At 43.3% G+C, this 24,907-nt stretch overlaps 1 protein-coding gene across 4 annotated transcripts in view; it reads left to right on the top strand.

The window, feature by feature from the left end:
- Positions 1-23,984, top strand: part of mamdc2a (MAM domain containing 2a) — a 35,993-nt gene extending 12,009 nt beyond the window's left edge. The window contains exons 1-13 of one of the 4 annotated variants that reach the window (XM_034199234.1): positions 3,987-4,051; positions 4,648-4,898; positions 6,269-6,353; positions 6,457-6,594; positions 10,490-10,746; positions 14,369-14,462; positions 16,288-16,434; positions 18,334-18,599; positions 19,062-19,158; positions 19,729-19,875; positions 20,150-20,409; positions 21,948-22,032; positions 22,149-23,984. In XM_034199234.1, the coding sequence (XP_034055125.1) occupies positions 4,821-4,898; positions 6,269-6,353; positions 6,457-6,594; positions 10,490-10,746; positions 14,369-14,462; positions 16,288-16,434; positions 18,334-18,599; positions 19,062-19,158; positions 19,729-19,875; positions 20,150-20,409; positions 21,948-22,032; positions 22,149-22,210 (1,716 nt within the window). In that variant the 5' untranslated portion in view covers positions 3,987-4,051; positions 4,648-4,820 and the 3' untranslated portion in view covers positions 22,211-23,984. Of the gene's footprint in view, positions 1-3,986; positions 4,052-4,647; positions 4,899-6,268; positions 6,354-6,456; positions 6,595-10,489; positions 10,747-14,368; positions 14,463-16,287; positions 16,435-18,333; positions 18,600-19,061; positions 19,159-19,728; positions 19,876-20,149; positions 20,410-21,947; positions 22,033-22,148 lie in introns of those variants that run through there. The other 3 variants (XM_034199233.1, XR_004567344.1, XM_034199235.1) reach the window with 3 other exon arrangements.
- Positions 23,985-24,907: the final 923 nt, after the last annotated feature.

Genomic DNA, 24,907 nt, shown 5'->3' with positions numbered 1-24,907 from the left:
AAGCTGGTAGCTGGTGAAGGCTGTGTTCCCGCACCCGCTCCCGGTTACGCTGCATCTGGCATTCGTCTCTAACTCAACCAGTGAAGGCAGTGTTCTCGCCCCCCGCTCCTGGTAGACGCTGAACTGCCTCGTTTTTTTCCGTTAAGCAGGTAGCTGGTGAAGGCTGTGTTCCCGCACCCGCTCCCGGTTACGCTGCGTCTGGCATTCGTCTCTAACTCAACCAGTGAAGGCAGTGTTCTCGCCCCCGCTCCTGGCAGACGCAGAACTGCCTTGTTTCTCCGTTAAGCAGGTAGCTGGTGAAGGCTGTGTTCCCGCACCCGCTCCCGGTTACGCTGCATCTGGCATTCGTCTCTAACTCAACCAGTGAAGGCAGTGTTCTCGCCCCCACTCCTGGTAGGCGCTGAACTGCCTTGTCTTTGCGTTAAGCAGGTAGCTGGTGAAGGCTGTGTTCCCGCACCCGCTCCCGGTTACGCTGCATCTGGCATTCGTCTCTAACTCAACCAGTGAAGGCAGTGTTCTCGCCCCCACTCCTGGTAGGCGCTGAACTGCCTTGTCTTTGCGTTAAGCAGGTAGCTGGTGAAGGCTGTGTTCCCGCACCCGCTCCCGGTTACGCTGCATCTGGCATTCGTCTCTAACTCAACCAGTGAAGGTAGTGTTCTCGCCCCCGCTCCTGGTAGATGCGGAAATGCCCTGTTTTTTAGTTAAGCAGGTAGCTGGTGAAGGTTGTGTTCCCGCACCCGCTCCCGGTTATGCTGCATCTGGCATTCGTCTCTAACTCAGCCGGCAGTGTTCTCGTCCCCGCTCCTGGTAGACGCTGAACTGCCGTGTTTAATAATCCAGCCAGGTGAAGGCAGTGCTTTCGCTCCCGCTCCCTCTGCCGGTAACGTGGGTGTAATTACATCCCTCTTTCTGTTCGGCGAGTAGCAGCAACGCTCTACTCTTTCCATTAAGCAGGTAGCTGGTGAAGGCTGTGTTCCCGCACCCGCTCCCGGCTACGCTGCATCTGGCTACCTACGGAATGGCTCATTCATGTAGCGCCTGTATGGCTTCTTTTGAGCCATTGAGAAATGTGAGCATCTGAGGGAGGTTCTCACGGTAAACGCCTGCATGAGCTGTAGCTGCATGCCTCGGGCGCTCAGAGTGGCTAGAATCACTGAGGTGGAACGTCTGGCAGCAGCCAACAGACACCTCTCCTTGTCACATCCTCCTCCAGATCAATTTGGGCCGTTCCCGGCGACTTGAGGGAGCGATGGCTATGTGTGCTCCCCCCAATAGAAGGACTAGAAACAAGCTGTCCTCTAAAGTGGATCGGCTAGCTGCCGATAGGGGCATGATGAAGTCGCCTCTTGGTCCTTCAGCCTGGGCCCGGTGTAGGGGCCTTCGGTTGACGCCCCTCCTTCGGTTGGCGCACCTCCTTCGGTTGGCGCACCTCCTTTGGTTGGCGCACCTCCTTCGGCTGACGCACCTCCTTCGGTTGATGCACCTCTGTATGAGGAGGCCTTGTCGCTGGTACAGACTCGTCGCCAGGTTTCTCTGGCCCAGTCACCACTAACGGAGGCATGTAGGAGAGTCCTCCGTAGCGTACCAGTCGAGCCAGGGGAGCTGTTTAGGTCAGCTGCCCTGTAGGCACTGGAGTGTGCCGCCCAAGCTAGGCAGACCAGGCAGCAGCTCTCGGGTCTTCGCAGACCTGTGCCCACTCCCAGCAGGCCCAGGGGCCACTCTAGCAGCCGCACTCAGCCGCCGGATTACAGGGGTGATCTGCAGAGGTCTTAGCGGCGCGACCCAATGACTTTCGTGCCCCAGGTCGCCCGCCTTCCAGACGGCCTCGTGCCCCAGTGCCCCCCCGGTTGTCGGCTGCTTTCCCAGCAGCAGCTCAGTTACTGGGCGGTCTGTACTTCCGTCCCTTGGGTGGTTTTCACCTTAAACCAGGGGTACGGACCGCAGCTCCGGCCCCTAGCCTTCGCCTGGGTCTAATTGACAGTCGTCAGCGATCCGGCAGGGGCCCTAGCTCTGGCCCAAGAGTTGTCCGTCCTTCTGTCCAAGGACGCAATCAAGCCAGTAAGACCCTCTGCTTAGCCCAGGGGGTTCTACTCGGCGTACTTTCTCGTGAGCAAGAAAGTCGGCGGATTTCGCCCGATCTTGGACCTCAGAGGAATCAACAGATTCCCGAAGGTGCTGCCATTCTATATGCTGACCACTGCATATGCACAGGTGGAGTGGTTCTCAACCGTGGACTTGAGGGATGCCTACTTCCACGTGGGCCTGGCAAGATGGTGCCTTATATTCAGTTCCTACGGCCCTTGGGCAGACTGGCAGCTGCCTCGGCCGCTGGGCCCTTAGGCCCGCTGTCGTTGCGCCCCATGCAGATGTGGCTGAACAGCCTTCACTTGGACGCCAAGTGGCACAGGGAAGTCAGGGTGTCGCAGCATTGCCTCCACTCTCTGTCACGCTGGAGGGGCAGGGCCTATCTCCTAGTGGGCGTGCCCATGGGTGCCATCCCATCCCGCCAGGAGACCATCACCATAGGTGCATGTCTCTCAGGGTGGGGTGCAGTGCGGCAGGGCAGGACCGTTCAGGGTCAGCGGTCTGCCCAGGAGAGTGCGCACCAGGTCAACGTGCTAGAGCTTCGGGCTGTGCAGCTTGCACTCACGCACTTCCTACCCCAACTGGGGGGCAAGAATGTGTGTGTTCCTTGGGGACAGCATGTATGTTGTTGCTTAGACAACAGTCCCTTCTAGATGGTGGACGTTCTCACTCCACTCTGAATTTATGTGGCTGCGACTTCTGCCCGACATGTTCGGGTCGACGGCGCCACGGCGGGGTGCCACAGGTCGGTGTCCCTCTTTATGAGAGGGGCTTTACGGCAGCATCCCCCCTAGCACCCCCGAGGGCTCCGGCTTGGGACCTGCCTCTGCTGCCGGATGCCCTATCATCTCCTCCCTTCGAGACCCTGGCCCAGGTGGGGCTTAGGTGGCTACCCACGAAGGCAGCATTTCTGCTTGCCATAGCCTCAGGGAAGCGAGTCGGGGAGTTGCATGTCCTCTCCATAAACAATACATGCCCGAGGTGGGACTCTCAGGCGTTGCCCTTTGGGCAAATGTGGCATTCCGGCCCGGGGTCCTTCCACAAACCCACTTCAATCAGCTTGCCCAGCTGGCACGCTTTGACATTCAGGAGTACGGCACGTCGAAGTTGCTGTGCCCTGGGGGTGCCCAAAGGGCGTATATCAAGGCTACTGCCTGTATACGGTAGTAGGAGCAACTCTTGATTTTGCCCTTGCGGCACTAAGGGAGGTTATGCCCTCTAACCAGTGGCTGCCCCACTGGGTTGTCGATACCATCTCACAGGCTTACGGGGCCAGTGGCCGCCCCCCTGCCATCAGGTTGAGATGCCACTCTACAAGGAGCATCTCAACATCTTGGGCTGCCCTGAGGGTGGTGCCCCTGGAGACCATCTACGCCGCGGCGTCGTGGGTGTCTTCTGGCACATTCTCCAGTTGTCATCAGGTCAATGTCGCCACTCCCCATTCTTTGGGCGTGGTCCTTTTGCCGAGCTCCGCTGTTTCCAGTGGTGAGCAAGGGCTTGGATTCTTCATGACATTGTTGGTATAAGTCATCCAGTGCTTAAAGCACCGCCTCTGGCGAACTATCGTTCGAAATAGAACGATAGTTACGGCTGTAACTACGGTTCTATGAGTCCCGGATGACCGCCAGAGTTCCCTGTCACTCAGAATTCTTGTGTGCTCGCGAGAAGATTCTGGGAACAGATCCTCTGACGACACCGGCTGATATAGCCGGTGTCACGTGGGTCACAGGTGACTTTGTTGTTATTGGTACTCGAGCTGCGCATGCGCGCGATGGACATATCCAGTGCTTAAAGCACCGCCTCTGGCGGTCATCCGGGACTCATAGAACCGTAGTTACAGCCGTAACTATCGTTTTGAATCCAACAACAAGTCTGCCAAGCTGATTTGTTGGTGCCACATTGTTTGGGAAAAAAAACAGCGGCAGTTAAAGTGCCCTGTTGGATGCTCCAGACAAAAAAGTTCCCAGTAAGTAAACGTTTTAGTTGAGAACATTTGATGAAGGGTTCTAGGGTGGCCTTAAACTAGAGAGTACACGATACAGTGAAGAATGATATATATAAATATAATATATATGCTCCATACTATAATAGTTGTTGCATGTTGGTGCCCCACCACATACAGCTGGGTCCTTTTTTTAAGGAACAAGCTCCCCATTTACATCAGAACAGCAAATTGCAACTGCAACTTGGCCAATAAAAGAAATATCTCACTTCTGTACGTACCAATAAGACAGTTTGGACTTACTATGAAGGAGATTCAGTAGCACTTTTTTTTTGGCTTATTCATACACTAAAAAACCCTGAAATATTGACTTTAATTAAATGTATTGTCAACACATTTCGGGTAACTGTATCAGGTTAGTTGAAAGCAATTATATTGAGTTCAACTTAATATTTCAACTAACCTAATACACTTATGAGAAATCTAATGCATTTAATTAAAGTGAACGTTTCAGTTTTTTCAGGAGCTAATGTGTCTTCATGGTTGAATCCTCTGGAATTCGCTTTGAATAAAAGCCTCAGCTAAATGTAATGTAATGTATGTTGGTGTTGTGGTCACAGGTCATGTGATCACCGTGGACTCCGCCATCCTGAAGGAGCAGCAGCAGGCGGTCCTGGTCAGTCCGGTTCTGGACCATCAGTACTGGAGCTGTGTGAGGCTGGTGTACCAGATCACCGGGGGGGGGTCCCTGCAGCTCTTCCTCAGACCAGATGGGGATAACTTTGACTACCGGATGTGGACTGCCAACCAAGCCTCTGACAGCTGGCTCATCGCTAGTGTGGACCTACCCAACAGCACCACCCCCTACCAGGTAAGTTGTAGTTTGTCTTCACCCCATCTGTTGAGTGCACCTGTATTAAATTCAATATTTGTTCCACTTATACTGAAAATCTTGCAAAGTATTGCTTGACCTGGCTTCCTCTTAATGGCTTGTGGAGGATTTTGGATATGGTGATTGTTTCAGGGGTTCATCGACAGCTAGTGAAGGTGTTTTTGGTTTGATTTATATTTAAATTTAAATCAACCAATAAAACATGTTTAGTACTTCACGCACATTAATGAGCTGTGTTTTCACAGTGGTTGTTTAATATTTGTAATTTAATTATTTACTGTAAATGGTTGTTAATACATGCATGTGTTGACATGACTTTACTGTATGAATTATTCAAGTTGCATCTAAAGTCACCTGCTTTTTTGTAATTTAAAGAAAGTTAATGCTCCAAAACACAGAGTGAGTTTGAGGCCAAGTGTTATAAAAGCATGGTGATGTCATCTCAGGGTCTTTCTAAATGTAACTAGCTTCTTTATTGTCAACAAGAGTGCTAACCTCTTCCATCCAGAACAATTCCTAAAGTGAATATATACAGACTGTGAAATCAAAATAAATGGCTCAAGTGTAATAACTTAAAACCATGCTGTGAGGAAAACAAAACTACATCATGTTGGTACTTATGGCGCATTTCCACTACAGCACGGCCCGTTTTTGGTTGCGTTTCCACTTGGCGTAATACCGGCTAGCGGGTACTATTTCACAGTTTTTCTGGCCCCATAAAATCGTGTTTCTAGGGCCAGGAACAACCAGGCTGAGTCGGGCTGAGTATGCTAAACTAGAGAGAGAATCGCTGGCAAGGGGGCAACAACTACAACAAGATGAACATATTTGACCGTGATTTAATTGTAATACACGTTTCAAAATGATGCCAAAGTAACAACATACTGATACCGGTTAGTAAAAATCATTAATTAATGCTTTGACAAGTCTGCAGACAGACGGCAGGCGAAAAACCTTTTAAAATGCTTGTTTTCTGAATGGAGATCGGCTAAGCTAACGCTAAGGATTTCAAAACGTACATAGTCTGAGTTTTTCAACAGATTAATATAGATTAAAAAACATGACCTTTATGTTGTTTAATGTTAAAAAGGTAATGTAATCTAAAATGTCACGGAGTACATTTGCTCACTGTACTTAAATATACATATTGTGAAGTACAAAGGTAAATCCAACCTTCTTCACAATTCATTAATTCGGCAATTCTTTGAGTACTTCAGTGACATGATTTGCTATGGTTCTTATGTGATGGGACTTGATTTGTTGTCATTCAATGCTGATCTTATTTATAATGATATAATTTAACCTATGGTGAAAGAATATTATGTTTGGATTTTTTTTTTCTGCCACAGGTTCTACTGGAAGGTCGACCTGAACGTGGCTCAGGGAACAGCGTGGCCATCTTTGAAATTCACATTGTCACTGGTTACTGTATAGGTCAGTGTGTTCTAAGCATTGATGTTTTTACCTTTGTTGTTAAGTCTGATATGACACTGTATTTATGTATCTTGAAGGAGTAATGGTTGTCTGTACTGTTCAGAGTGTAATTTTGAGGAGCACCACCTGTGTGGATATAGCAACAGCTGGAACCCAAATGTCAACTGGTACGTCGGGGGGAGCGTGGCCAGAGTGCCAGAGTCCCACCTGCCTGTCAATCACAGCACCCATCACCAGAGAGGTACACACACGCACACACACACACACACACACACACACACACACACACACACACACACACACACACACACACACACACACACACACACACACACACACACACACACACACACACACCTCAATATCAAATACAATGCAATTAATTAAAGGAGAAAATACATATCTATAAGATTTGTTTTACTTAAGTGTACTATGTAAATCAACGGAACAATATCACCTTAAGAAAAAACAAACCAAGATATTTCGTTTGACAAATGTGTCCTCTGCTCAGAGGTTTTATTGATTGGAAAACCTGCCTTTCATTATATTCAGGCAGTAGCTTATTCACCAGCAATGCAACACATGAGCATATACTGCAGTTTAAAAATATAAATAATATCCATAGAAACTTTTCAAACCATTACTTCCACACATTCCACTTCTGTCCATTTCTATGATCTGTACATTCCAAACACATTCTGCCATCCTTTTGTCACTACTGTGGTCAGCTGTTTGCGTCTGCGGCTCCCAACTGCTTATTACTGCAGTATTCTGGACTGTACTGAGGTATGACTGCTGGCCCACTCACTGCTTTCTGCACCTGCAGGCCTTCAATTCCAAAGGAGATTCACCGCCAACTCACTGTCTTAGACTTAAGTCAACCTACTTAAATCATTTTGTCTTTGCACTACTTTATTCCACAATTTGTTTATTTTACTTCTATGTTAGGTATATAATATGTTGCATTGTTGTGGGAGCATGAGGCTTTAGATTTAATTTCTGTCAGATTCATTGCCAAAACTAGGCTGTAGCTATTGTGCATATTCCAAATAAAGCCTTTGAATCCTTGAGTCCTCTAGTCTAGACTTTATACAGATCACTGTCCTGTTCAACATCCTCTCTTATATTCCCACCTTTAACAGTTCACGGTGTACCTATTTAAAACAATCTGGATCCAGATGCATATAGATGCTCTGTAGTTTGACAGTCAGTTCACATGGATTTATAGTTGTGAAGGCAGCATCTGTAATCAGGGAGCTGTGCTAGCCAATGAAATAAACTGCTTTTTGATTTGGTATGGATGAAAAATTCCAGGTTAACCGACTCTGCATTATATGTTTAAAGGCGACAACATGGTCATAGTTATAGAGTGATTAGAATAGAGCAGGGGTTCCCAATCTTTTTGTTTATGCGGACCACTATTTGTTATCAAGGATTTTCGCGGACCACCTCATATGCAAACCGTAAAAATAAGTACATATATAAACGTAGTGTTAAAACGCCGATATTTTCTTATAGTTAATTATAGACAATCAAAAGTAAATTGAAGCCTATCTGATACTTTTGTCGCACGTGTGACCGGTGTCTGTCTGCGTTGTGTATGTTTCTCAAAGAGGACGGCGGACTGTATTTTAATTAGGTCATCCCAAACAATGCCACAAGTGCGCACGCGCTGCTTCTCTCTCTCTCTCTCTCTCTCTCTATCTATCTATCTATCTATCTATCTATCTATCTATCTATCTATCTATCTATCTATCTATCTATCTATCTATCTATCTATCTATCTATCTATCTATCTATCTATCTATCTCTCTCTCTCTCACGAGAGGCATACTATGAAAGCTGGTCACAGGGATGCGTTCAAATTTAGTCAGTAATTTGAGGAACTGTCGAAATGGCGAACGCAAATAAAGTTGAGCTTGAAAATCGAGCTCAGTCTCCGGTTTGGGAACATTTTGGTTTCGCAGTTACGTACAAGGATGACGGACAAAGACAGGTGGACCGAACCAAAGCTGTTTGTCGGCATTGTTCAACTAAAATTGGTTACGCGGCTGGCAATATGTCAAACTTGCACACTCATTTGAAAAGGCATCACCCGAACGTGAATATCACCGGTACCAAAAGAAAAAAGACTGAAGTGCAAAATACAGATTATTTCAGTTCATCGAAATGCTGCACCTTAATGTTTATTTTATTATATGTTGTATTTATTTTAGTGAATATTCACAGTTTAATAATAATTAAAAACCCAAAACTAATAGTTTATGTTTTGTGAGTACTAGTACAGTAAAGTTCAAATACAGATTATTTCAGTTCATCGAAATGCTGCACCGTAATGTTTATTATATTTTGTATTTATTTGAGTGAATACATTATTCACAGTTTAATAATAATTAAAAAAAATATATATATATTTTATGTTTTGTGATAATTTTTTCTGCTGTACCGAAAACGTACCGAACCAAACCATGACCTAAAAACCGAGGTACGTACCGAACCGAAATGTTTGTGAACCGTTACACCCCTAATAAGAGATGACATAATTTAATGAATTTTAACTGAACAATAACTGAATTAGTTAGTTTCACTCTTAGACCAGGGGTACCAAATGTATGCAGTCTGCTGCAATAAGTACATTAATTAACTGTCTCATTGATGTTTGTCTGAATTAATATGATAATATTAACAATCATATTATTCCTATCAGCTGTCAATCACTGTTATGATGCGGCGATTACCATTCTGTTCAGCAAAACGCCTCACAAACTGATTAAGATCCAAAGCTTTAGTGCGTTTTGATTCAATGCTGAGTACAGCCAAACTTGACAGTCTCTTCTCTGTCATTGTAGACCGCAAATACCTCGTTCCTTCCGTCTACAGTACTTGGGTCCGGATGCTTCTCGTTTTACGCCGTCCTGTTCAAATGAAATTGCCGCCAATCATATTTCCACGCTCGCGCCAGGGCCGGGGGAGGGGTTACAAGGCTCGTGTCTTGTGGTGCATTCACTTGCACTCGGACATTAGAGATTTTCTCTCATAAATGTCCGATGAGCTCAACGACCACTACCCCAATGCCTGATATCATTAGAAAGCTAGGAATCTCCTCTTTCCAACAGTGTATACAACTCAAAATGTTTCTTCGAGTCAATGCGACAAGTCACATATGAGGTGGTTCCCGAAAATCCTTGATAATAAAAAGTGGATTTTATTTAGCTTTTTTCCACGGACCACCTGCAGTACCCTCGTAGAACAGAACATGAACATCTTGGAAATGTGTGTTTATTTCAGACCTTATTTAGGGAATCAAACCAAAAACTCATCCATAATCTATCCACTTCAAGTTAGGGCTGTCCCGAATACCATTTTTCGGGCTCCGGATATTCGGTAGTAATCAGCAGCGAATATTCGAATATTCGAACCGCTTCAACACGTGTATTTCGGTTAATTCACGGCATTCATTATGTTATTCTACAGTATTGTTGTTTTATAGTTATTTGTTAATGTAAACAACCCAATTTGTGTTCTTTGAAATTGAAAAGGATATTGCATTGTGTTACTTTCGTTGCAGTTGTATATGTCTTAAGTGTAATTTGGCTTGGCTTCCTATTTTGTATGGACATGCTTTTATTTTTAAGGAGAGTTAGTGCTGTTGACAGGAAGTTGTTGTTGCTATGGTAACAACGTGACGGAGATTAACGGAGAAAAAGTAATATCTACATATAAAGACGGAGAAAGTAAACGATAAAGTGTATGGTTAAGTGTTAGCACCCCCCGAAGAAGCACAAGCTCTTATGTTGATATTGGAGTTTTCAATACATTCGGGAAAAAAAGAAAAAAAAGAATATCCGAATAACAAAATTGAAACCCGAATAGTACTCCAACGATCGAATATTCGGATATTCGGGTACAGCCCTACTTTAAGTAGAGGTTAATTCATGTTAATTAATGTTAATGTTCATTCATTTCTGGGGTTCAGACTCATTCCTGCACCACCTCATGCTCATTGCATTCATGAGTATGAATACCTGTATACATGAGTCAGCGTTACAACACACAAAGCGTAACAACACACACGTCCTGTAAATGAACCTCCCATAACTGTGTCCCTCAGCTCATCTCTCTCTCCCCTGCTCCAGGACACTACATGTATGTGGACTCTGTGTATGCCAAGCACTTCCAGGAAGTAGCCAAGCTGAGCTCCCCCATGACCACGGTGCCCCTGGCCGGCTGCCTGTCCTTCTACTACAACAGAGACCAGGAGAGGGGGAACATCTTCTCACTGTTCACCAGAGACCAGCTGGGACACTACGAGGACATGTGGAGGCCCGAGGTGTTTGCTACAGCTGGCTGGACTCTGGTCAGTGTGGATATCAAGGCCCCCCACCCCCTGGAGGTCAGTGCTGGAGCTAGCATTTACAATGATCAAGAGAAGTTCAGCTCCATATGAGGATATGTGGGTCTTCTTTGAATGCTAAGAAGACCTCACTACAATGTGCAAGCAAGATGATATTATGTATTTGCCTGATGCTTTTAAAGATAAGATAAGCATCCCCTATGTTTTTATTTCCTTAACTGTCTCTACTCTAAATCCATCCAACTTGTATTACATCGTCTGAGTCCATTTTATTTACTAGTCTACCAGTTTCATTCATAAATCCCGAAGGTATCACATTCACAGACTTCAAACCATACATTATACTTAAAACCGTGTCTTATAGATCAGAACATTCTTATCAACATATACACAACAAACTGTCACAAAGCAACCAATGGTTTTTGGAAGGAGAAGTGTTGTTGTCAATAGAAACTAGGCACTTAAAGACGGGATCTCATCCTCCTCCCATAAATATGGGAGGATACAGTGGATACAGCGTTCGAGGCGAGACCCCGTTCATTCCTACGAAGGTTGCTCAGTGGCGCATAAAGCCAAAATGACCTGCCTCTTGGGTACAGAAATACTCGGATCTTCCTTGGATCGAGTGGGGGTTGCAAGATGATTACAAAATAAAAATGGAAAATTAAAACAAATTAATTTCCTTTTTTTATCAATTTCTTTTAATCAATTGAATTTTTTATTATTATTAATAATAACGTGTGCATAGACATTTTTCAGGGGTGGACTAGCCATCTGTATAATTTCCCCGCAGCAAGGCTCCCCCCGTTGACAATCCACTAGCGCAGTGTTTCTCAAACGTTTTCATACCAAGGACACTTAACCAATAAAAAAACACTCACGGACCACCTGACTCCACACATATCCAAAACCAATAGGCCTGCTTACCACTCCAACAGCACATAAGAGCTTAATAATGACAGTTTAACCTTCTCTATATCGCCTCGTTCACACAATAAATCAACAATACAAATACAACTACAGATTATAAGCATTTCGTTCAAATGCGATTTAAAATGCTCTCAGGTTTTACACCTCTTGTAGACTACATTTATTAAGGAATTTATGTCCGAGCCAACAGACTCACAGATCGTTGGCTACTGAGAGATATACAAAATACACCGAATGTAGTACGACACAAACCTCCGGTGTGGATTTTCAAAACAAAATACAGTAAAACTATGGTCGCAGGCCCAAGTTTAACTCTCTGAGGCCGGCATGGTCTGCCTACAAAACAAAAATTAAAAAACGTTTATGCAGCCCCAACAACAGCCTCTGATCATCAACAGACTTCATGCAATGCCATTGGATGCATATATTACATAATAATCTCTATCTCACTCCTAAAACATCTAAATCTACTTCCAGCATGGATAAATGTTCATAAAATACATCCATTGTTCTATATGCTTCTTGAAATCCTAAAAAACACAGTTTTTCAAGAACAGATTACAAATCGCCCGAGGTAGGTGTTGCGCTGGGCTATATCATGCAATCAAAAGTGAAACTTAAAGGGGACCTATCATGCAAAATGCACTTTTGTACGTCTTTTATTCATGAATATGTGTCCCCGGTGTTCCAGGGAACTCACCAAGTGTCAGAAAACACAACCGTCTCTCTTTTCCTCCATACCCAAATCTCTAAAAACGGGGCTGGAACGGATCTGATACAGACGTTCATTTTTCTGACGTCAGAAAAGGGGTGCTCCGCCTATATGGGCAACTCTCCACCTATCAGGGGAATGAGAGGTTGGGCCACGGCCGGCCATTGCCGCTCGAAAGCGCTGGAGACGCTGTAGTACATATGCCAGGCCTGTAAGTGGCGCTGTAGTCTGCCACAAAAGCAGCGAAGAAGAAGACTTCCCGCGCATGGTTTCCATGGTTGCCCTTCTGTTTATTCTCCGCCGTGGCTCTTTTTCTCCCTCCCCGAGGCAAGCGTTTGCTCCTGCTGCTGTAATTCAATGCAATCCCTCCCTCGCTGTAATTCTCTCCGGTTAGTCCACCAGCAGATGACAAACACCCACCTCGCCGCCTCTTCCAAGGAACAAGGGGACAGTGCGGCAGAGTTTCAGTTAACATGTCCGTTAAAGTTGAAATCTTCCGGACAAAATTAGAAAAGTGCCGGTCAAAGGTCTTCTTTGTTATTTATTGAGCTTTAAAACAAATGAATAATGACTATATAATCATATAAGAATAAAACACGGAGGACGGAGCCTCTCTTTTTCTCCCCCTCTTCTGACAGCCCAGCATCTGATCTCAGAGCACGCTCCCCTCTCCGTGTTCAGCTGCAGCTGATTTGCATTAAAGCTACGTCACAGAATCAGCCCCTGCAAAGGGCTGGAAAGAGCAAATAGAGCGAAATGAGGCATGGCTAAAATGCATGATATATAATATATGTATATACTTTAATATAGGTATGGCCCTACAATATATTTGTCAAATATAGCATGAAAGGTCCACTTTAACCTGAGCTCCATTGCGGAGATATTCCCCAAAATGTAGCACCCCCCAGGGGTTGACAGGGGTCTGGCACTGTTTTTTTGGGGGTCGCGGGCTGAAAAGTTTGGGAACCCCTGCTTTATAGAGTCCTGGGCCAACCAAGCCCAAAACACTTACAGTGTGCCGGCATCCTTCTTCACCCAAGTCCAACAGCGAGTTTTCCTCCATGACAGGCTCTGAAGACCTTTTGACCACAACTCCCAGCAGCCGCCTCCACAAAGGAGGCTTGGGACTCGGCCTGCCCGGATTCTACTCCCCAGCCTCAGGATAGGAGCACTGAAAACTAGTGGACTGCTTTGAAGCCATACATAATATTTGTTATCCACCGAGTTTCACGTGAAGCTAAGAAATATCATGCTAGGAAAACGGATATATTTAAATTGAATACTTGGAAGGGTTCAGTTTAAAGGTCGACACTGAGGCTTCTTCTCCTGTTAATTTTTTTTAGAGGTAAATATATGGGAAAGGTGTTTCTGCTGACTTGTTTCCTTTGTAATTATCCTATTTAAACTCTTTCCATGTCCAGTGTTCGTGTCAGACATGCTGCTGTACTGGCAAATATTACTGTCAGTCTCTTATTCCCCATTATTACATTTCTTTTTTATCTTAGAAAGATCATATTTCTCCTTATATATCATCGAAAAGAAAACTAATTTGGTACTTCTCTGTCTCATACCTGTGTTGTGTGCATCTGAGTGGACACACACACACACACACAGACAGACAGACAGACAGACAGACAGACTCCTCCTTTCCACTGCACTTTTATGGTTTCCTTTGCTTGTGCTTTCAGCCAGAATCCCTCCCACAGGCTGCTGTTGCTGTGGAAAGAAGCTTGCATAACTTTACTAACTGGGTCAGCTCCTCTTTCCGATCCAGCCAAGAGTCGTACAGACCTTTTCCATCAAGCAGCACTCCACTCACTCATGTTCCTGAATTGATGCTACACTGAGGTCACTGTGTGGCCTCTACAGCTGTCTTATCTATCACTTCATGTTCATAACGTTTCACCGAGCATGTTCTCTCAGACTCAGACAGGAAAAATGATGACTTCGAGTTGAAGTCACACATTACTCATCACACATCTGTTAACAGTTGCTGGTTATGTCTGTGTGTGTTACCAGGTGGTATTTGAGGTGGCTTTTAACAGTGCCAGAGGCGGATACGTGGCAATAGATGACATCTCCTTTTCTCCTGAATTCTGCCACACTGACACAGGTGATTATAGGGTGGGGTGGTTAACAACAATCAGACTGTTCTGTTTCGCACTGAAAGTGAAATCTCACTTGTGGTCACTAGAGGCTGCAATGTTAAAGGGGCCTTTTTCTGCAGTGTAGTGTCTCTACTGTAACATGTTTCCATGCTTTAATTTTCAAAAAGCTCTTTATTTTTCTAATACTGCAACACTTTTCACCCTCTAAACAGCTTTTTGAACATTGAAACATTGCAACGTCACAGTAGAGGCACAAAATACAAATATGAACCTGAAAATGAGCATATTAGGGCCCCTTTAACTAATCTTCCACTCCCAGAGAATTATGGCTGGCAAAGTCCGGCAAGGCATTTTGCCTCAAACTTATCTTCTGTAACAATTTTACAAATTATATGAAAATATATATATATATATATATATATATATTGTTCTTTTCACTCAGGATTTCCCACATTAAATGTTTACCATATATTATAAACGTATTACTGCCGTTGTAAATTAAACAACAGTTTTATTCAAATAAAGTTAAAACAATGTGCTTGTTTTTAAAAAGTGATAATTTATTTATGAAACAAGAAAAGTACTTTTTTACATGGTCGGCCTTCAATATGCAGTCTAATAAATGATAGTTAATGATTATTTTTATTTGAGGGTGGTTGACTATAAAGCCCCTGTCACACTGTCACGAAATTGACACCCGATGGACACACGATAAAGGAAATGTTGAAATTCGGCTGTGATCGTAGCAACATCGGGCCATTCGTGAGGGCATCTTAAGCCATCGTATGACCGCCGGTGGAGTTTCTCAGGCTCCGGCAGCAACTTCATGAGCGGCAACTTCGTAAGGCACTCGTGAGGTCATCTTGTCAAATCGTGTCATCTTCGTGTTATCATCGGTGCATTCACCCTCACTCTGATCGGGGCGAATGCCCGATGGCACCGATGATAACAAGATGCCCTCACGATGGCCTTACGAAGGGCAAAATTGACACACGAATTCAACACGAAAATGAACCTTCGCAAGGTCCTTCGGCAATTTTTTGGCATGCCAAAGATTTTGCCACCGCTCACGAAGTTGCTGCCGGAGCCTGAGAAACTCCACTGGCGGTCATACGAAGGCTTAAGATGCCCTCACGAATGGCCCGATGTTGCTACGATCAGAGCCGAATTTGAACATTTCCTTTATCGTGTGTCCATCGGGTTGTTTTATTGCACAACAAAATCATGTAAATATATTATGTAAATAACCCAATTTGTGTTCTGTGAAACTAAAAAGGATATAATATATTATTTTGAAGGACAGTTGACAGGAAGTTGTTGTTGTTATGGAAACAACATTACGGAGAAAACGTAATATTTTCTACATATAACGACGGATAAAGTAAAGAACAAAGTCTGAAGATATCAGTACAGTATCATAGTACTGTAACATAATTGTTTTTGGTACTTTCATTGCAGTTGTATGTCTTAAATGTAATGTAAATGTTGCCTTCGTGTGTGGTTCGGGGCCATCTTCGTGCGAAATTCACAATTCCATATTCGTGTGTCCATCGGGTGTCAATTTCGGGACAGTGTGACAGGGGCTTTAGAGGGAGCAATGGGCTGAGAGTCACTCATGGGTAATTAGTCACTTATCATATAAATCCAGCAGTGATGTTTCCTGCAAATAATAATTTTACAACCAGCAATGGTTCTCACGCAGAGACTTTAAGCTGCTAGTCTTTTATTCCAGCATCCTAACCCCCTCCCCCAGTTCCCCCTTTAGTTGAACGATGCACACTGTTCACATCTGAGGAGGGGCTCACTGTGATGCTGTGTTTTTTATTCCAGAGCCGAACTTTGACCCCTCTATAGCCAACTGTGACTTTGAGGACGGGCTGTGTCTGTACCATCAGGAGAAAACAGACAGTAAGGAGTGGAGCCGAGTGTCAGTGAAGCCTAACGCCTACAGAATAGGAGACCACACCACAGGAGTAGGTGAGTCTCACCCCCCCCCACACACACACACAGACACACACACACACACACACACACACACACACACACACACTCACACACACACACACACACACACACACACACACACACACTAGGGCTGAACGATTAATCAATTTTAATTCGAAATCGCGATTTGAAATTATGCAATTATCAAATCGCAAAGCCTGCGATTTGTTTTTGTTTTTCTTGTGTGTCAGTCATCCACACCAATCAGAAGTGCTGTGCTCCACATGTACCAACCATTGTTAACCAATCAGAAGTGGCCCATGATAGTAGGTGATAGAAAGATTGATCCAATCACCTGCCAAGTATTTTTGAAATACTTTTCCAAATGGCTTCCAATGGAGCTTTAGATGGTTTGGTGAAACAAAGCATCTGAGTCAGGTTAGTAATGCTCCATCACATGTTTCTATTACAGGGTGAATCTTAAACTGAAGCTTGACTTTAAAGCAACCCAACGGAAGTTTCATGTAAGTTTAGTTCTTTCACTCGTAGCTCGGGCTGCGGGGTGCTAGAGACGGGAGCACGTTGATACGACCTTCCTAGCCGGAGATATGGCCACATTTTACAATAAACTTCCGTTGGGTCGCTTAAAAACAAAATCGCAAATCGAATCGCAATATCTGTCAGAAAAATCGCAATTAGATTATTTCCCCAAAATCGTGCAGCCCTAACACACACACACACACACACACACACACACACACACACACACACACACACACACACACACATGCAACATAATGCACATGCCTACACGAACACACACACAATTCACGGATGTCTGCTGTTTGACAAGATGAACGTTTTTAGATTTATTCTGCACATGAACATTTACTTTGTCATTATCATATCTGTTTCCAAAAATATAAGGCCTACAGTAAACTTTCTGAAAATAATGTGGTGGATTTTTTTGTTTTTTATTGCCATTTTTACTCCGCACTATATGGTTCTGAAACATTGAAATAAATAATAAAAATTCATACCTAGAGCAATAAGTATAGCATCTAGATAATGTATAGATATTGCATACAGCGGTGAGGACATTTTAACTTATCAGAAAACAATAGGACATTTCTAAGTCCCCCTACCATAAATTACACTCATGGTTATATTTACTTCCCTGCTGCCCTTTGTGTTTGTTTTAACATGGAAGTGGTGTTTTTACCCTGTTATGATAACCAACAATTTAAAGAAATATATTTCTCCGTCCACACACTAAGTTGCTACAGCGTGTAATCACTCTGTTAAAGGTCGTTTGTACCAACTGCTGGAACTGCAGCGACAGCAACACAACTTAAAATGACTGCAGCACCGATCGAGGTTTTCTGTTACTGTCTAAATCTGTTTATATTTTATTTTCCATTAACCAGTCTTAAAACAGTGCCAGAGCCCATACCTTGTTCCCTTTAGTGTTTACTTCCTGTCTGTCTTCTTCTGTTGATTTCTCTGACGTCCAGCGTCTTATATCCGCTTCACTTTCCTTTCTCCTGTTCTCTTTTTCTTTACTTTACTGGGGACAGTTTAGTAATCATGAATCCAAAGTTTCATGCTCACCACAAATATATAAATATTTGTTCAACAAGTATTTCATGGTATTTTAGTGAGGGAATGATATGAATGCACATAGTCTCTATATCCTCTTCAGCAACAGTCTGTTCTCTTCATCAGCAATCTGGCTAGAATTAACTACCACTGGAATGTCCAAATTGACCAATCAGAATCAAGTATTTAGCTAAGCAGTATATTAAATGTATATTGTAGTGAGTGGGGTTAGTATTAGTTGGAAAGACAATCATAGAAGTAGTAAAAAAAGGTCACAGTTTTGAATGACGGTGTGAGTTTTTGAAATTGTGTTCTATGTCTCATTTTCTCTAGGCTGTTTCCTCCTGGTTAACACTCATTTCTCTTTGACGCCGGGTTATGTGGGTCGACTTCATGGTCCCCTTTTACCAGGGAACCACAAGTACTGCCTGAGGTTCTACTACCTGCTTCATGGATTTAGGAAAGTAGACAATGCTCTGGCCCTTTATATTTATGATGAGAACAATGTGGCCCAGGAGAAGGTCTGGAGCCTGACTCACACATCCAGGGATGTATGGACTGAGGTGGAGATCACTTACATGAAGCCAATGCTTTCCAAGGTATAAAACATGGGTCACTATGATGGGTGATTTATGTGGACGTTAATGCTTTTGATTGGGAAGGATGGAATGGAAGAATGAAAACACAGGTTGATGGATGGATGATTTACAAACGTCTTATTGATGAAGGGATGGATGGATGATGACCAGGCCTAGAGACATACGAAAGGTTAGATGGATGGATGATGGACAGACCTATGGATAGATGATGGAAATGTGGTTGGATGATGGATGGATTATTGAAAGTCTGACGAATTATGAATAGTCGTACAGACATACGGATGGATGGATGGATGGATGGATGGATGGATGGATGGATGGATGGATGGATGGATGGATGGATGGATGGATGGATGGATGGATGGATGGATGGATGGATGGATGGATGGATGGATGGATGGATGGATGGATGTTGGATGGATGGATGATAGCGGTCAGTATTCAAACCTTTCTGTTTCCCAGGTGGTGTTTGTCAGCATATGTAAGAACTTCTGGGAGTGTGGCTTGGCAGCCATTGATGACATCACTGTCAGCTTGGGGGACTGTCAGATGACAGCAGGTACAAACCCTACTATACAGGGGCACCATATTCTTCAAAGCTTATTGTGTTATATTGTATTTATTTCAATATTTTATTATTTATCTTTATTCATGGCCGGTTGTCACGCTACACATTATTTGAGACCCAGTTCAATTTACAAATGTATATATATTTACTAGGCCAGGGTCCCTGGTGCTGCGTTGTCTCTCTTTCAGGTTAGGGGCCGTTGACGAAACAGACATTGCTGGGTTGGCCTGAGTCAACCAGGTACTGTAGATCACACTGAAATAACTGAAAAGTTGACTTTAATATTAAGTTGAAGCTAATATTTTTGATTTAAACTTAATATTATTGCTTTCACCTAACCTAATACAGTTATGTGAAATTTGTTGACATAATAAATTTAATTAAAGTTAACGTTTCAGTTTTTTCAGTGCAGCCAGGAGCAGGCTGGGTAGTGGAACAGCCTTGAATCTTAACTAGTTAGCTTAGCTCCCATCCCAGAATGATCCTGGAGTTTTAGTAAACTGTAGCACACACTGCACTGATGCACACCTTCTGCATTGACGGTGTGTGTTTGCTCCGCAGGCTTCCTCCCGGGCCAGTGTGACTTTGAGAGTGGAGTCTGTGGCTACATACAGGATAAGAAAGGAGACAAAGCCGACTGGCTGCGAGTGCGAGGACACACCCCCACCTCTTATACAGGACCCAGAGGAGACCACACCACTGGGGTGGGTGAGTCATTTCCTCTTCCATTGCTTTGTTCATTCATTCAGAGGTCATGTGTGATGTGAAAGGATTCATGTATCATTCCACTCCTAAAGATGTTCATCTCAGATGAGACGTCGACATCATGTATTCACATTATTTCTACAGTTTTGGCTTTTGGATGATAATACCAGTGTTTTCTAATTTACACAGTATTCTTTGTGTATTGTATTTTTACGGCTGAAATAACACGTCTCCACTGAGAAAACATCCCATAAATGTTTCATTATGCCTCACCCAGGTTACTTCATGTACATCGAGGCGTCACTGATGCGTCCGGGTCACAAAGCTCGACTGCTGACCTCTGACCTGCGGGGGTCCTCGTCCCCTCAGTGTTTGATCCTCTTCTACCACATGCACGGGTCTGGCTCCGGCATACTGAGCATGCTCCTGCGCCGCAGCGACAGAGAGCAGGACGCGTTGCTGTGGAGACGCCGGGGGGAGCAGAGCGTCAGCTGGATGAGGGTGATGGTGGACTACCAGTGTGACGTCCGACACCAGGTACGTCCCACGGGCTAATGCCAAGGAGAGGGAGAAAACGCCAAAAATAAATAATACACAACAGAGTAGATCTCCCTCGTCTCTCAGCTCACTAAATGAATCTAACTAATGCAGGCTGCATGGCACAACAAGTACATTACATTACTTTAAGTTGATACTTTTATCCAAAGCAACATACAATAAAGCAATAAAACCATGAGAAAACTAACTCTGAACAGCAAGAAACATGCAGGTCTGTTCCAACCTGTTTTAAGTACTGGTGCATTAAACCTTTTTTATTTTGTATAGTCAAATTTAGAAATGACAGAAAGGGTGTGTCTGGTATTAGGACTGCATATACTGCAAATAATATAACTGTTCCAGAAAATGAGAAGAGAAAGAAAACAAATGTCATCAAGTGCATACAGATCACAAAACAATTACATGTAACCATCAACAGTTTTAAAGAATATACAATATATTGTATATTTTGGTTAAAGGTCCCATGTCATGCTTTTCTGGTTATTACCCGTCCCCTTGTGTGTTATGAAGGTTTTAATGCATGTAAACGGTCTGCAGAGTCAAAAACCCTCAAAGTACACTTTGTAGCGAGTAAAACTCTAACACAGAAAATACCTCCCCAAAACGTCTCGTTGGAGATTTCTCATTTACTTCCAGTAGCCACGCCCAGAGCTATGGCCGCACCCTCTGCTAGCCTTTCACGAAACAAAGCTTCCCAAAACTTTCAGCGATTCATGCCGGATATGTACAGCGTAGGGCACTGAAGAACGATGCTGTTCCCACTTTGTTTGGACCAGCGGGAGATTCAGGTACACAACCTGTAAGTATTCATTGTTGTTTGTGTATTTATGATGTTTAAAACAAACAAGGTATCACGACTGCTTAAATGGGTAAACTTTTTTCGGGCTACTAAGTTGGGATCGCGGAGAAATGCTCTCCGCAGACCCATGCTCACAGCGTTATAAACCTTTTTCTTACTCAATATCAAGCCACACTTATTGTTTTTACTTCGGCTGTGAGTGTTTGTGTGTGCTCAGGATGAGTTTGGCTTGTTCTAGCTTTATCACCAAGCCTGTCTGCTCCTGCAGCAGTGTGTGTGTCTGTGTGTGTGCGAGCAGCAACGAGCCTGTCAGCTTCTCGACCAATCGGAGCACACTGGGCTCACAGGGAGGGGGGGCAGGAGCTCCAACAAGCCGTTTAGGACAGAGAGTGAACACCGGTGACTGAGTACACATACTTTACAGAGATGCTGTATGAGAAACCAATGTGAGTTTGGAAAATTGCACAATATACATTTATTTTAGTAGACCTCAACAATGGAATTATGATCAGTAGAAATGGCCATGACATGGGACCTTTAACTGAACTCAAAAAGTCAATATTAGAATTTGAGATTAATATATGTTTCTGTAATCTGTAAATACAATTATTATATATATATATATATATAAAACAATACAATTTGGAAAATGGATATAATTGATCCATATTAGACATATGTACATCATATATAGTCACATCGTTTGTGTCTCTTTCAGATCATATTTGAAGCCATCCGAGGCCCATCACTACGAAGTGATATTGCTATTGATGACATCTCCTTTAAAAGAGGACAATGTGAAGGTGAGTAACAGAAGTATTATTTCACAGGGGATGGGTATTTTAAATGTGTTAGGGCTAAAGTAATACTGTCTGCATTGTTTCCTGAGTGTAACAGTAATATCTGTCCTCCTCTTCAGATCCTGGGGACTTCGCTCCGTACTCAGGCTTCTCTGAGTATTTTAATGAGATCGAGAAATGAGAAAGCGAGAAGTCTTTCTATATAAAAGTGTGTGGGTTTCAGAAGTGTGACTAATCCACCGACAATTTACAAAGTTGTAGAGCGATGCTTAGTGTGTTGCAGCCAGTACCTCTAGAGCAGTGTGTCTGTCTTTCTTCACCTCTGAGTCTGCCATTTTAATGTTGGTGCATTCATTTTCAAATGTTATATTTTATATTCATTTTCAAAGTTTATATTTTGAATTGGATTACATCATCGTCCCTGTGACAATCAGATACACAGCCACTGTGTTAAAGCCGGTCATACAAATATTTGTTAACTATGCTGTAGATGAATGAAAAAATGTATTTCAGTTACAAAGCACTAATGATGTGCTACTTCATAACCAAATGTCCTATCAGGTACACAGGGGTTCTATTCACGATGTTAAACATTCTGCTCGGTACGGGGCCGACAGAGCCAAACGTGTTTCTATGGCCCAAACAGGAGGGGAAACACGCTGCAGTTTGAAAATAAAAAAATGATGCAAATAAAAAAACACAAATGTATTTCATTTTACATGCAAATAAAGAACCATCAACAACTTGACAACACATGTGCAGCATTTAGAAAAACATTCACCACCTTGAGGAAACATGAGCTGGGTTTACTAAAAGTGCTGCATGAACGAAACGCTGCAAATATAAAAAAGCTGCAAGAAGGCCGAAACACAACGGACACCAGGGGGCGCAGTTGGACCGCAGTGGGGCCGGAGCGCTAGGTGACGTTCAGGATTATAAAGTTGGCCAACTGTCACTGTAGCAGTTAGTCTTTGCCATACCTGTAAGTGATTGTCAGTATATTTGTAATGACTCGATTAGCTACCTTAGCTAGCTAGCTTACAGCAGATGTGCAATAATATCAGAAGGAGTCATGCGATCACATTGTTAAAGATAAGCTGATAAAACTTACATTTTAGTTTTTTATTGGCAACATTTTTGTTTGTTTGTGCTTTCACTTACTGTAACGTTGCATATGTTTTGTGAATGTTATCGAAAAGATGTGCACGTGTTGTCAAGTAGTTAAAGATGTTTCTATATTTGCATGTGTTTTGGCACATTTGTGTTTTTATATTTGAAACTTTTTTAAAGCGCATTCCTCCTGATGGAAATGTTTTGGGCCGTTGGAATGCGTTTTAACCTTTTGGCCACCGTAGCTCAGGGTGAGATGGCTTAGTCTAATTGGGCAAAACATTGAAATCTGTATGGATTACAAAATGTGGAACCATGTGGCAATGAGCCTTGATCACTGCCATGAAACAAAGCACACTTCCGCACAACAACACTATGAAAACATTAAGAAAAATACTCTTTTTACAATGCTTTATTTGTGTATCCACCAATGCTTTATTGTTTGTTCATTAACTCTGTCCTGTATATATTTGTTTAAAGTATCAACTGATTGAATTTACAAATGGGCTTCGGCCATACAACTGTTGTCGCTTGTTAGGTTATTTCTTTGTCAGATTTGTTAATGTTAGTTCCACTGTGACAAAGGATTTGAGTCCAGCTTTAGTCTTCAGTCAAAATCTAAGCGCTTCCAGATAATGGTAAAGGTTTTTGAAATCCTGTCATGTATTCAGTAAGGTGCTGGATACTTTCCCTCGATGGTGGCTCATGAGCATCTTACATTTCTCGCAGACCTTCACAGATACATGCTACACCTCTCTGCAGCGCTGAGTCTTCTGTCTGTGAGATCTTGTTGTACCATGCTTCCTGTTTAGCCTCTTAACCCGAGTAAAAGTAGCTGATTTTGATGTCTGGACTCAGGCCTTTTCTTGTTGGCTTCTTAATGACTTGTATATGGTATATAGTGGTGCAGTGATGCAGGTAATTGCCATTAACTGGTATTGCTCAGGTTCATTTGAATTTCAAACCTTTATTTAACCAGGTAGGGCCCATTGAGATCATTGATCTCTTTTTCAAGGGAGACCTGCAGCGAGTAGGTTACACATGAAACAACATAAAACAATAAAGGAGATCATACATCATATTTACATACCATCGACATTTACAAGTACCAACAGTATCAAAGAGCATTTCACCTATCCGAGCTTTAAAAACAGGCAGTGGAAACAAATAGCTCATTTTCAATTATTTTTGAAGACTGTTCCAAGCAAGAGGAGCTGCGCACATAAAAGCATTCGTACCTAAGTCAGTCCTTGCACTTGGCACATGTAGCAAGACCACATCATGTGATCTCAGGCAATAGCTACCTGCAACTCTGTGTGATCAGAGAACAGATATATGATGGGAGTTTACCCAACATGGCTTTATATATGAACATGTACCAATGAGTGATTCTCCGAACAGTAAGTGAAGGCAAACCTACCCTGGCATACTGTTACGAACTCGGATACACAAGGATAAGGACTCACGACCCGGGAGCCAGAGGTAAAGTATAATTGATATACTTTATTTGCACAAAGGTAACAAAAGAAAATCACTCACAACATGAGGAACTAAACTTAAGTTTCAGGAGCAAATAATAGGCTTTGAATCAAAGAAGCAAACGCTGAAGAGCAGAGTTCTGGCATGAGGACAGGACAAGACGAATTGACAACACACAAAGGGAAACGGGAATATAAACAGGAGATAACTGGGCACAGGTCAAAACAATCAGGGGCGGGGCTGGTGCTGATGAACGCGAGAGAACACCCTAGGGAAGGGAGTCAAGGAA

This window comes from Gymnodraco acuticeps, unplaced genomic scaffold, assembly GCF_902827175.1.
Source record: "Gymnodraco acuticeps unplaced genomic scaffold, fGymAcu1.1, whole genome shotgun sequence".
Classification (NCBI taxonomy): domain Eukaryota; kingdom Metazoa; phylum Chordata; class Actinopteri; order Perciformes; family Bathydraconidae; genus Gymnodraco; species Gymnodraco acuticeps.
The sequence above is the reverse complement of the archived record's forward strand: the minus strand, read 5'-3'. Positions and strand labels throughout refer to the sequence as shown.